Source organism: Mesoplodon bidens, assembly GCF_964165515.1.
Source record: "Mesoplodon bidens genome assembly, chromosome: 15".
NCBI classification, from domain to species: domain Eukaryota; kingdom Metazoa; phylum Chordata; class Mammalia; order Artiodactyla; family Ziphiidae; genus Mesoplodon; species Mesoplodon bidens.
This window is the reverse complement of record NC_138171.1, coordinates 45,183,429-45,195,903: the sequence shown is the minus strand read 5'-3', so window position 1 is coordinate 45,195,903 and position 12,475 is coordinate 45,183,429. Positions and strand designations below refer to the sequence as shown.

Sequence of the window (12,475 nt, the reverse complement as noted above, 5' to 3'; positions counted from 1 at the left end):
AGCATTTGGTATTATCACTTTTTAAATTTTAGCTGTCCTGGTAGGTGTGCAAGTAGGAAATCTGCACTTCCCTAATGGCTAATGATGTTGAATATCTTCTTTCATGCACATATTTGCCATCTGCGACATCAATGAAATGTCTATTCCTGTCCTTCGCCCATTTTTAAGTGAGACATGACTTGCAGGAGGACACGAAGAACCAAGGACTTACAGGCTCCTGGAATGTACTTTCCAGAGGGAGAAACGGGTTTGGGAGAAAGGGAATCAAGGCTCTAGACTGAAGTTTGAGTTACCTGTCACCGTCCAAGGGGAGAAGTCAGGTCGGCTGTTGGAGGGGAGAGGTCACAGATAATGAGAGCTTGACCTAGGGCAGCGGCCGACAGAGGAAAGGAGGGATTTCAGAGGCACTGGGAGGTGGAGGGAGGATTAGCAGGAAGCGGTGACCGGCTGAATATCAAAGTGGGGGTGGGGACATGGAAGTTTCTGACTTCTACGACTGACTACGCGGGGACCCAGGCGCCCAGAAAAGTGAAGTCGACCCAGCAGCCCTGCCCCGAGGGACGCTCCACGAAAGCGGAGGTGCAGGGAGGCTAGACCACAATTCGCTGTAACGTGAGCCTAGCTCTGGCGGAAGGGCGGCCAGGGGCCGATCAAAGAGGTCAGCTCCGGGGCTTGGGAGAGACCGCGAGAGCTTCGCTCTCCTTAGGCTGAGGCAGTGGGCGTCCCGGAGGACGTGTAATTTGAGCAAAGCTTCCAAGGTCACGCGGAGACGCCCAAAGGCCTTTGACGAAAGAACTACTTCGGGGTTTGAAGGGCAGGCGTCCTTCTCGAGCACCGCTGCCCAACAAAGAAGGCGAGGAAGGGCGGGACCTGGGGCCGCGGCCGGGAGTCCACTCGGAAATCTTCGGCCGCGGGAGTCCACTCGGAAATCTTCGGCCGAGGCTCGCCACCCCTCCCCAACTCCGGCCTCAGCCTCGAGCCCAGGGCCGATCCGGAAACAGCCGAGCGGATCCGGAAACAGCCGAGAGGACCCGGAAGCGGTGAGCGCAGTCACCGGGGAGTGCGGGAACCCGCCGTTTGAGCAGAGGCGATGGCGGCACCTGCGCCGGCGGCCGCGGGTGAGGATGTCCGGCGGCGGCAGCCGGAGGCCGGTATGTGAGGACGCGTCTGTGCACGCGAGGGGCGGCGAGGCCGGAGGCGGGGCCGAGCTCGGCGTCGGTGGGTGGGGGGTGGTGGGGGGAGCCTGGAGAAAGGGGCGGGACCACGCCGCCGGGGCGGGGGGGGAGCGAAAGACGGAGGGGGCGTGGTCTAGCGATTCAAGGGAGAGGGCCAGTGGCAGGTTAGAGGTGGGACCCAGTGTGGGAGGGGAGGAGCCAGGTGGAAAAGGGGCGAGCCACTAGAAGGGAAGGGTCGTGTCAGAGGAAAGAGGGGATTGGGTGAACCGAGGGAGGAAGAGGCGGGGCTCTAGGCAACACTAGGCAGAGCTAGGTGAGGAGGAGTCGGGGAAGGGGAGGGGCCAGGTGAGTGGGGCGGGGCTAGGTAAAGGTGCAGGGACCTTGGCTGCTGTACTAAGTTGCAGAAGTTGAGGATTTGATGCCCTGGGAATATTGGGAATCCGAGAGTGATGAGAAAAGAGGCTGATCCCTGTCCTTCACAGCGCTGGACCCCCAGACCCCGGAGGGGGCAAAAGTTGAGGCCGAATCAGGGGAGCTCGACCGGCTTCGGGCTGAGCTGGCAGGCGCCCTGGCAGAAATGGAAACCATGAAGGCTGTGGCCGAGGTGAGCGAGAGCACGAAGGCCGAGGCTGTGGCTGCAGTGCAGCGGCAATGCCAAGAGGAGGTGGCCTCGCTGCAGGCCATCCTGAAAGGTGAGGCAGGCACTCCTCCCAGACTCCCTCAGCCCCATAAGGGGGAGTGCATGACAAGAAAGGGGTCAGCGGGCATAACCTACACCTATGGGGTAGGTTAGCAGGGCTGCCTAGCGCAGGGCAGACCCAGGGGCTCAGAGGGAGACGCGCCCTTTTCTAATTTGCATAGCGGCACTGCCTGCGCTAGCAGCAGCTCTGTCAGTTCCAGCTAAGTTTAGCTCGGAGCTGCTACCTGTTCCCTGGCCCCATGTCGTGTCATTTCTTGTCCCTCACTGATGACTGATCAACCCTGAAAGTGAGCAGCTTCTCAGTTCCCTGAGAACTCGTTTGAGCCTCTGGCCTTCAGACTCGGCCCTGGGCCTAGTCTCTGTAAGTCTCATCATCTGGTTTCCCTTCTTCCCCAAACACCCCTACATCCGCGCACAACCTCCCCGCCACCCCGCCCCACATACACAGACTTCTCTCCCTCTCATCCTCTGTACTTGGGATGCATCAGCTCCCCTTGTCCCAGATCCTCCAGCTTCTTTTCCTCCATTCCCCTTCTCCTGTAGTCCAAGGCCAGAGTCTCTGCAATAGCTCCCAGTTGCATCCCACCCCTTTGCTTCCACTGCCACTGCTGTAGCAAAGCTCTCGTCAACTCCCCCGGACTGTTGTCCCAGCCTTCTTACAAGTCTCCCTCTATAATCTGGCCTTGACGTTGACTTCCAGAGTAAACTTCCTACAGTTCCCATCCCACCATGTCATTTCCCTAACAACTGCTCCTGGCCCCAGATTTCTGTGGGGCCATGGTTCCCCACATTTCAGGCATCCATGTACCATCTGTGCAACATGGTTGTCCTTGTATGACTTACCCTGTCATCTACTTAATATTGTTCTTTAAATAGATCCCCTTTTAAAAAAACCTATATACATTTATTTTAAAGGGAACTTCCTGTCCCTGTAAGAAACTGTGTCCTAAATAATAATAATAGTAATAATAATAATAATAACACTTATTGAGTGCCAGGCACTGAGCTAAATGCTTTATGAGTATTTAATCTTCATAATAATCTCTATGAGTTAGGAACTATTATCCATCTCCATTTTACAGAGGAAGCTCTGAGGCCCAGAGAGGTTAGACAACTTGCCTAAGGTCATACAGATAGAAAGGAGAAGATTTGAACCCAGGCAGTCTGGCAACAGAACCCTTACTTCTAATGTTAGTATGTGTTAAAATAAATAACTATGCAAATGAAAAATGACCATGTTCCGCCCAGCATCCCTTTACCTCCCACTGACATGTAGGATAAATCCCAAACTCCTTGGCGTGACATTCAAGGCCTTAGCAGCCATTCACGGCCACCCTCTCCACCCTTCCCAGCATCTCCTCCTACATCTTCACTCCAGTTTTTCCAATGTGCCCACCATGCCCCAGCCACACCGTCCACCTTCCCACCTGTGAGCCTTTGCTCCTGTTACTTAATGTGTCCTTTCCATCCTTTACCACTTGCTGGTGTCTCTCCTGGCCTGGCAGGCAGAGCGAGGGGCTCTTTCCTCTGGGATCCACAAGCCCAGGAGTGGTCCTTTCATGAGCTCTCCTCACACTGCTTCGTAACTATTTCCACAGCTGTCTTCCTCATTGGACTGTGGGCTCCTGGTGTCAGGGTTTGTGTTTGATTAATTTCTCTATTTCCAGAGCCCAGCTCAGAGTCTGGTCCAGAGTGAATATTTATGACTCTTATTAGATATTGATTGTTATCGGTATGTATTAATAGCAACAGGTAGCCTATCTTTAGCATTTATTATGTACCAGGAAGAGGGTTGAACCCCTTCCAGATGTCATGTCATTTGATCCTGTAACAAGCCAGTGGGATAATCATTGGCCGAGGACATTATGCAGAGAGGCGAACTGATTGCCCAGGACCATCCCACCACAACGTCCACTGTCATCACTGCTATGGTAAATTGCCTTGCAGAGAGCGGCAGTGATGGAGCGCCCCCCGCTCACCCCGAGGTAGGGCTGGCACACTGACCCTCCCTCTCCTCTGCCCTTCCTGTCTCGCCAGACTCCATCAGCAGCTATGAAGCCCAGATCACGTCTCTGAAGCAGGAGCGGCAGCAGCAGCAGCAGGACTGTGAGGAGAAGGAGCGGGAGCTGGGGCGCCTGAAGCAGCTGCTGTCCAGGGCTCACCCCCTGGACTCCTTGGAGAAGCAGATGGAAAAGGTTGGGGTTGGGATAGCCTACCCGCCCCCTCCTCAAGGATTTGGAAATATGTTGAAGCAGCCAAAGGTGACCGTGGGGCAGAGGGATTATCTGTGTCCCACTGCCACATCACTGGGAGCAGGGCACCCAGTAATAATTCTAGGTATAACATACACGAGCCCTGTACTCAGCACGGTCCTGGCTTGCCACTTACTAGTGGGATGGCCAGGTGTGTTTACCTCCCAAATTAAGAAAAGTCATGTAGGGAATTCCCTGGCGGTCCAGTGGTTAGGACTTGTGCTTTCACTGCAGGGGCCCAGGTTCGATCCCTGGTCGGGGAACTAAGATCCCACAAGCCACGCAGCGCAGCCAAAAAAAAAAAAGTCATGTCATGTAGAGGGGAGGGAGCTAGAATTTAAGGATACCTCTCATGCACTAGGCATTGCAATACCTGCTTGACAGACTCAAGTCTCCCCAATCTTTCCCCTAAAAGAGGGACCCATTAGATCCATTTAACAGATGAGTAAGGTGAGGCTCAGAGAAGTTTAGTAATTCTCCCCAGGTTATACACATAAAAAGGAGCAGATCTGCGATTTTAAAATCTAGGCAGTCTGGTTCTGAAGCTTTGCTCTTAATCTCTGTGGTATATTGCCTCCATTACTCTTGTCATGAACAATTGTAGGAAGCACATATTACCAAACTCTTCATCTTTCAGAGCAAATTCACATCTTCCCTCATTTGATTCACACAGCTGCCCTGTGAGGTAGGTAGTTACCTCACTTTATACGTGAGGAAACTTCAGCTCAGGCAGATGGAGTAAGTTGCCTGGTTAGAAGGACACAGATCAAAATAGGAGCCCAAGAAAGGAAGGTTCCAACCCACAGTTTGCCAGCAGAGGCTGCTACTTACTTGCCTTCAGAGTGTTCCTCAGGGAGCGGTTACACAGGGTGGTGAAGGAGAGGGCTCTGCTAAATTAAGGCTACCTGGTACGGCGGAAGGAGCCACAGGCCCAGAGTCAGGAAGTTCCAGTCCTGGCCTTGCGTCCATCTACGGCATGGGCATCTGCAGAGCATACAGGCTTACCCTACCTGTTGCCACTGTGCACATAAGAGATTTGGAGGGTTAAACTGAACTTGTCTGAGATGGGTTTTTGAGTGATTCAAGAGGTAGAAATGGCATGACTTGGAAGAGGATGGATGACTGGCAGATTTATGCCTTGGACAGCTGGGTGGATAGCAGGGTCATTCTCGCCAATCTAGAGCTTATGGGAGGAGAAGCGGCGTCATGAGTTGGTTCAGATTTGGCTGTACTTGGACAGAGGAGCCTGTGCAACATCCAAGTGGAGGTGTCCAGAGGCTGTTGGCTGTGCAAGTTCAACAGGATCCCAAACCTGAAAAGACTGAAAAGAAGTGGCCAGACATATGCTGGTGATAGGAGTATGGGAAGACATATTGATTAGGACAAAGTTTGAAAACCCAAATAGCAGTGGCTTAAATAAGATAGAAATCTGTTTTTCTTAGAACCAGAGGTAGACATTCCAGGGCTGATGTGGCAGCTCAACAAGTCAATAGGAACCCAGGCTCCTCCTATGTTGCTGTTTTGCCATGGGTATCTTACTGCCTCATGGTCCAAGATAACTGCTTGAGCACCAGCCATCACGTCCACATTTTAGCAAGCAAGAAGGAGGAGGAGGAGTAAAGAAAAGCCCACCCTCTCCCTTTGAGGAGTTGTCCTGGAAGTTGCACCTGACACATATGCCTACATCTCATAGCTGGAACTTAGTCATATGGCCATGCTTAGTTATAGGAAAGCTGAGAAATGTAGATGGTATTCTAGAATTTAGGTCATGAGCCCAACTAAAAATGTGACGTTCTATGATAAAAGAAAACAGGATACGTGATGTTGGGGAAGAAAAGTATGTCACTCTACAAGTGGGCAACAGGAAGATAGTTGTGACTTTGGCTCTGTACCATGTGACCTGGGGCAAGTCATGTAAGCTCTCAGAGCCTCTGTGTTCCTCTCTCTAAAATGGGGATGGGGACTTCCCTGGTGGCGCAGTGGTCAAGAATCCGCCTGCCAATGCAGGTGACACGGGTTCGAGCCCCGGTCTGGGAGGATCCCACATGCTGCAGAGCAACGAAGCCCACGCGCCACAACTACTGAGCCTGCGCCCTAGAGCCCGCGAGCCACAATTACTGAGCCTGCGTGCCACAACTGCTGAAGCCCGCACGCCTAGAGCCCGTGCTCCACAACAAGAGAAGCCACTGCAGTAAGAAGCCTGTGCACCGCAATGAAGAGTAGCCCCCACTTGCCGCAACGAGAGAAAGCCTGCGCGCAGCAATGAAGACCCAACACAGCCAAAAATAAATAAATAAAATATTAAAAAAGTAAATAAATAAAATGGGGGTGGACGGTGCCTTCTTGGGAGGATTAGAAGAGCTGATGTTCTTGGAGGGAAAGCTCTGAACAGTCCTGAGGGTCCTGCAGTCGGGAGGGGGGACAGTCACTGCCCAACCCCCCTTCCTCAGGCCCACGAGGACTCGGAGAAGCTGCGGGAGATCGTGTTGCCCATGGAGCAGGAGATTGAGGAGCTGAAGGCGAAATTGCTGAGGGCAGAGGAGCTGATCCAAGAGATCCAGGTGAGGGGGTGGCCAGGGGGCGCTGAGAGAAGAAGGGGCGGCGCAGGACCCTGGCCCCCCAGCCTCTTCCCTGCCCCCTCTCCCTAGAGACGTCCCCGGCATCCCCCTTCCCTGCACGGCTCCACGGAGTTGCTCCTGTCCCGGGACCCATCTCCCCCACTGGAGCCTCTCGAGGAGCTGAGTGGAGACGGGGGCGCGGCGGCCGAGGCCTTCGCCCACAACTGTGACGACAGCGCCTCCATCTCCTCCTTCTCCCTCGGCGGTGGGGCCAGCGGCAGCTCCTCCCTGCCCCGCAGCCGGCATGGCCTGAGCCCCGAGCAGGAAGAGACAGCCTCTCTGGTGTCCACGGGCACCCTGGTCCCTGAGGGCATCTACCTGCCCCCTCCTGGTTACCAGCTCGTCCCAGACAACCAGTGGGAGCAGCTGCAGGTGGAGGTGAGTGGAGTGGGCAGAGTGGGCTGCCGACATGCACCCATCCGTCTCTTGTTTCAAGTACTTACTGAGCACCTACTATGTCCAGGCCCTGAGCTAGAGCTGGGAATCCTGCAGTGAAGAAGAAACTTCCCACCCTCTTGGAGCTTCCTCTAGTGAGGGAGCCAGGCCCAAACATGCACATGGGCACATGAGGAAGACAGTGTCACAGGGTGAGACACCCAGAATAAGACTTAATAGGGTCATGGGATAGAGACTGGCAATGCAGGAGACCATCCTGGCTGGAAAATGAGGTGCTTTTTGAAGATTGGGGGCCAAAGGAACTGCAGTTTCCAAGGCCCAGAGGACGGACAGACCACGGTGTGTCTGAGGAGCAGGAAGGCCACAGAGGAGGGGAAAGAGAGATGAGGTCAGAAAGGCAGGCAGGGGTCACAGGAGGTCGGCCTTGGCCTTGGGGCCAGCCATGGAGTTTGCATCTTAGAGGAGAAGCTGCAGGAAGCCTCTGTGGCATGTCAGGCAGGGAGAAGCCTTCTCTGCTCCAGGCTTTTAACAGGTCACTGGGGCCTCTGGGTGGGAATGGACTGCGGTTGGGGGAGGGGGCAACGGGAGAAGCAGGGTGGTGACCGGTTGGGAGGGCGATGCTTGACATAGTTTAGAGAAAGGTAGTGACTGGGACCAGGAGATGGCAGCAGAGGTGGAGAGAAATGGGTGGATTTGAAATCCACTTTGGAGGCCACCGGGCAGGGCCTGCTGGTGGGTTGGGCCTGGGGAGTGGAGGACTTAGAAGAGTCAGCATCCATTCCTGGGCTTTTGGCTTGAATGACTGGGTGGATGATGGCACTGCCCACCGAGGTGCAGGGGGCAAGGCGTGAGAGGTCTGGAGAGGAGGGAAAGCCTCCCCTTGGCGGTTGAGGCTGAGGCCGGCGTCTGTGGCAGGGGCGGCAGCTGCAGAAGGACCTGGAGAGCATCAGCCGGGAGCGGGACGAGCTACAAGAGGGCCTGAGACGGAGTAACGAGGACTGCGCCAAGCAGGTGGGTTCAGCCTCTGTTCCGCAGGGCCTCCGCTCCCTGCCTCCTCCTGGCCCGGCCTCACCCTCGCCCCCCTTCCACCCACAGATGCAGGTGCTCCTGGCCCAGGTCCAGAACTCAGAGCAGCTGCTGCGGACCCTGCAGGGGACCGTGAGCCAGGCCCAGGAGCGGGTTCAGCTGCAGATGGTGAGGGCTGGGGGCCGGGATGGGAGGGAGAGGAGTGGGACGGGAATTGGTTGAGGGAGCCACGTGGAAGGTTGAGGCACCTGTCCTGCCTCGCCCCCTGCCCCCACCCCACCACCAGCCGCTCTGGCTTTGCCCTGGAGTTGGTGCCAGGTGGGTAAAAGCGTTTCAAGGGCACCTGGTACTGATTCAGAAGAACCCACCACGCACTCACTCTGTGATCTTGTGCTAATCCCACAAGCCCAGAGCCTCAGCCTTGATGCCTTGAAATTGAGATAATGGGTCCTAGCTTACAGAGTTGTGAGAATGAAAAGCAGGGATTGCAAAATCAGATACTTCCTGAGACCAGACAGGAGAGGCAGATGATTGAACTGGGCCACGTGTGAGGCAGGAAGGAGCAGCAGGGCAAACCAAGAGACCCTGTAAAGGGAGCTAGTGCCCCTTGACTCGCTGCCCATGGTGCGTGGGAGTGCAGGCTTGATGCTGCCTGGTTTTCTCATTTGTCAGGAGAAGCCAGAGATCCGGATGTTTGTGTGTAGTCTCCCAGTTTTTAATGTTGTACTTGTTTAAGGTTTTTTTGTTTTGTTTTGTTTTGTTTCTGCGGTGTGCGGGCCTCTCACTGTTGTGGCCTCTCCCATTGCGGAGCATGGGCTCCGGACGTGCAGGCTCAGTGGCCATGGCTCACGGGCCCAGCCACTCCGCGGCATGTGCGATCCTCCCGGGCCGGGGCACGAACCCGCGTCCGCTGCATCAGCAGGCGGACTCTCTGCCACTGCGCCACCAGGGAAGCCCCTTGTTTAAGGTTTAAAAACACCCATATAGACCAAATAAAACACCCGATGTGGCCTCTGGCTGCCACTGTGTGACCTCCAAGTCATCGAGGAGGGTGTAGAAAGAGCTTGAGGGAGTTCCCTGGCGGTCCAGTGGTTAAGACTCCGTGCTTCCACTGCAGGGGGCCCAGTTTTGATCCCTGGTCAGGGAACTAAGATCCCGTGAGCCACGTGGTGTGGCCAAAAAAAAACAAAAAAGAGCTTGGGAGCCAAAGATGCTTACTAAAGGGTGTTTCTTTCTTTCTCAGCCTAGAAGGAGGGCGTGGGCTTCCTGGCTGTCATTCCTGACCACTGGGAGGAGTGTTCAGGCTTTGGCCTCACGGGAGACTGGAGACCCCCTGTCCCCTCATCGCCTCGTCCTAACTGTCCATCCCCAGGCAGAGCTGGCCACCTCGCACAAGTGCCTGAGCCACGAGGTAAAGCGACTGACTGAGGAAAACCAAGGGCTCCGGGCTGAGCAGCTGCCGTCTTCAGCCCCCCGGGGCCTGGAGCAGGATGAGGGCCAAAAGGAGTCGCTGCCCGGCTCGCTGCTGGTAAGGCGGGGGACAGGCCCTTCCTCTCCACACACAGCAAAGCATTGGCCTGGGGCCACGGGAATCGGGGACGGACCCAGGCTGCTGTGTTTTAGCTGCGTCACCATGGCCAACTCACTCAACTTTTCTAAGGCTCAGTTTCCTCCTCTGCCAAATGGGACCACACCCCCTCCCAGCATCAGCACGGAGAGAAAATGAGTTAACAGAATGCTTGACGCAAAGGAAGCAGTAATTTGGCTTGTTATTTTTAAGTGACATGAGATCCACAAAATTGAATTCATCATAATCTTTGGTTCATAACAGGCTGTCATCATTGATCTGTGCCTGGCCTCTGCTGATTGAATTTATTAAAAATATGAACATCAGCCGGAACCCTTGCCCACCTTGAGAACTATAACTGACACCACCTTACATGCACCCTTCCCCGTGTTCCTTGGCTCTGTTTCTGCCGTCCTGAGCTTTATCATTCCCTTGCCCTTCTTTGGGATCGTTTTTATTACATATACACGTCTGCCTAAACCGTGGAGTGCTAACTTTAGTTGTTTTTAGTTATAAAAACTCAGAATCTTGCTCTGGGTAGTCTCCTGGAGCTTTCACTCAGCACCGCTCCTGAGGATCCTCCACTCCGGGTTGTGCTGCGGGAAAATATTCACCGCCGTCCCAGGGTATTTGTCCACCCTCCCCGTGATGGGTGTTTGGGTTGTTTCCTCTGTTATGTTTTCTTCCGTCTTTCCTTCCTTTCCCCTCCCCACAATCCCCTTCTAGCCACTGGCCCCCGGCCGGCCCTGCACCCAGCCCGTGACTTGCATCCTTCCAGGAGCTGCGGCAGCTGGTGCGCCGCACGCAGCAGGAGGCGCGGGCCCACCAGCAGGCCCAGGAGCACGAGGCCGAGCGGCTGCGGATTGAGATCGTGACCCTGCGGGAGGCGCTGGAGGAAGAGACGGCGGCGAGGGCCAGCCTGGAGGGGCAGCTGAGGGTGCAGCGGGAGGAGACAGGTGAGGGAGGAGGCAGCGAGCCACCCCACCCTCGCTCCCCGTGAGGCTGAGTCCCCACCCCCTCGGGGACTGCCTGGGCACCAGGAGGGGAGAGAGGAAGCAGTGCGAGAATGATGAGCCTTGACCTCTCTTTCTTTCCTTTCCACACAGAGGTGTTAGAGGGTGAGTATGGGCTGGAGCCTGGGCCGGGCCGGGCGGGGCGGGGAAGGAGAGAGGGCGTGGGCCTGACGTCTTGGCCCTGCCTGACTTCCCAGCCTCCCTGTGCAGCCTGAGGATGGAGATGGAGCGGGTCCAGCAGGAGCAGAGCAGGGTGAGGCAGGACCGGGCCAGGCCGGGATGGCGGAGGAGGGTGGCAGCGTGGAGAGGACCCGCACCAGCCCCTGCTGCCCTTTATGTCTCCCTTAGGCCAGGCAGCAGGAAGTCCTGAGGCAGCCACCGGGCTTGGGCCGCACAGAAGAGGTGAGGATCGGGGGCGATATTGAAGGGGTTACCCTGTCCAGACATCCTGTTTCCTCAGCCCAGGGCCCCAGCTCTACGTCCTGTGCCCCCAGGCCCAGCTCACAGACCTCCTCTCGGAACAGAGGGCAAAGATGCTGCGGCTGCAGGCTGAGCTGGAGACCAGTGAGCAAGTGCAGAGGGATTTCGTACGACTGTCCCAGGCCTTGCAGGTACAGCGTGTCCCCTCCCCACCAGACTGGCATGACTCCAGGTGACTTGTCCTCCGTCTTGCAAGGATAGTCTCCCAGTTAGAAGAGTCCTCTCCCTCCCTCTGGGGATGGCATGATCCTTTCCTCTGAGCTAGTGCTCAAAAAACGTTGAAGATCTTGTGCTTCCATCTTTGTGGGTGGTGTGAAGCCCGTGGCCCAGGGCCTGGCACGCCGACGTGCCCTGTGCTCATCACGTCACTTCCACCTGCCCCTGCCCACCCTTCCTCAGGCTGCTCTCTTAGGATGCATTTCTTCCCTTGAACCATTTTCACTGGGGGTTGGGGGAGGTGAGGCCCCTGGGTACACTGGTCCCGTGCTTTTGCCCCTCAGGGGGCTGGCCGATGGGGGGGAGGCTGCATTTTCCCACCGAGGGCCCTCTGCCTCCCTTGCCGGCCCCCACAGGTGCGCCTGGAACGGATCCGCCAGGCAGAGAGTCTGGAGCAAGTGCGCAGCATCATGGACGAGGCGCCCCTCAGGGACATCGGGGACATCAAGGACACCTGAGGGGCCAGCACCACCCACCCTGGGGGGAGACCGTCTTTCTCCACTCCTGAACCGTGAGGCCGAGGTTTTGGGGGTCTCAGGATGGAGTCTTCACCCTCTCCAAGCCTGGGGTTGAGGTGACGGGGCCACCGCTGCCCTGTCCCTCCAGCGCCTCCTCCCAGGGGCGGCTGGGTCTTCTGCTTCCAAAGATGACCCCTGGGTGAGGGTCCCAACCCCCTCTGGAAACCAGAGGGGCAGGCTCAGCCCTGTGGCTTTCTGGCTGCCATGCTGCCTCCTGGGCTCCAAGCCTCCCGCCCCCGCCCCCACCCAGCCTAACAGCCATGCCTGTTACCTCCATCCCCTTCCCCAGGCACAGCCGAGCTGTGAGTGGTGGCCGGGAGCCCTGGGTCGTGTCCCCGGGTCCCTCCACACACGCACCCTGGGACAGGTGGCTGCTTCCTGGACTGCATGACACTAAGATGCTTGTCCCCAGGGGCCCGAACCAGGCCCCAAGGTGTGCACGGAGACAAGGCCAGATTTTTCTGTCATTTATTTTCAATAAATAAGCAGCTCAGCTCAATCGGTCGCCTTGTCC

At 56.3% G+C, this 12,475-nt stretch overlaps 1 protein-coding gene across 1 annotated transcript; it reads left to right on the top strand.

Moving 5' to 3' along the window:
• The first annotated feature begins 506 nt into the window (after nt 1-506).
• Nucleotides 507-12,460, top strand: RABEP2 (rabaptin, RAB GTPase binding effector protein 2). Its single transcript, XM_081257644.1, is given in 14 exon segments — nt 507-1,151; nt 1,658-1,867; nt 3,913-4,070; nt 6,578-6,688; nt 6,776-7,123; nt 8,057-8,152; nt 8,237-8,335; nt 9,540-9,695; nt 10,513-10,690; nt 10,841-10,887; nt 10,890-11,000; nt 11,096-11,149; nt 11,242-11,358; nt 11,800-12,460. Coding segments are annotated over 14 exon segments (1,848 nt in total). The 5' UTR covers nt 507-1,090; the 3' UTR covers nt 11,902-12,460.
• The last annotated feature ends 15 nt before the right edge of the window (nt 12,461-12,475 follow it).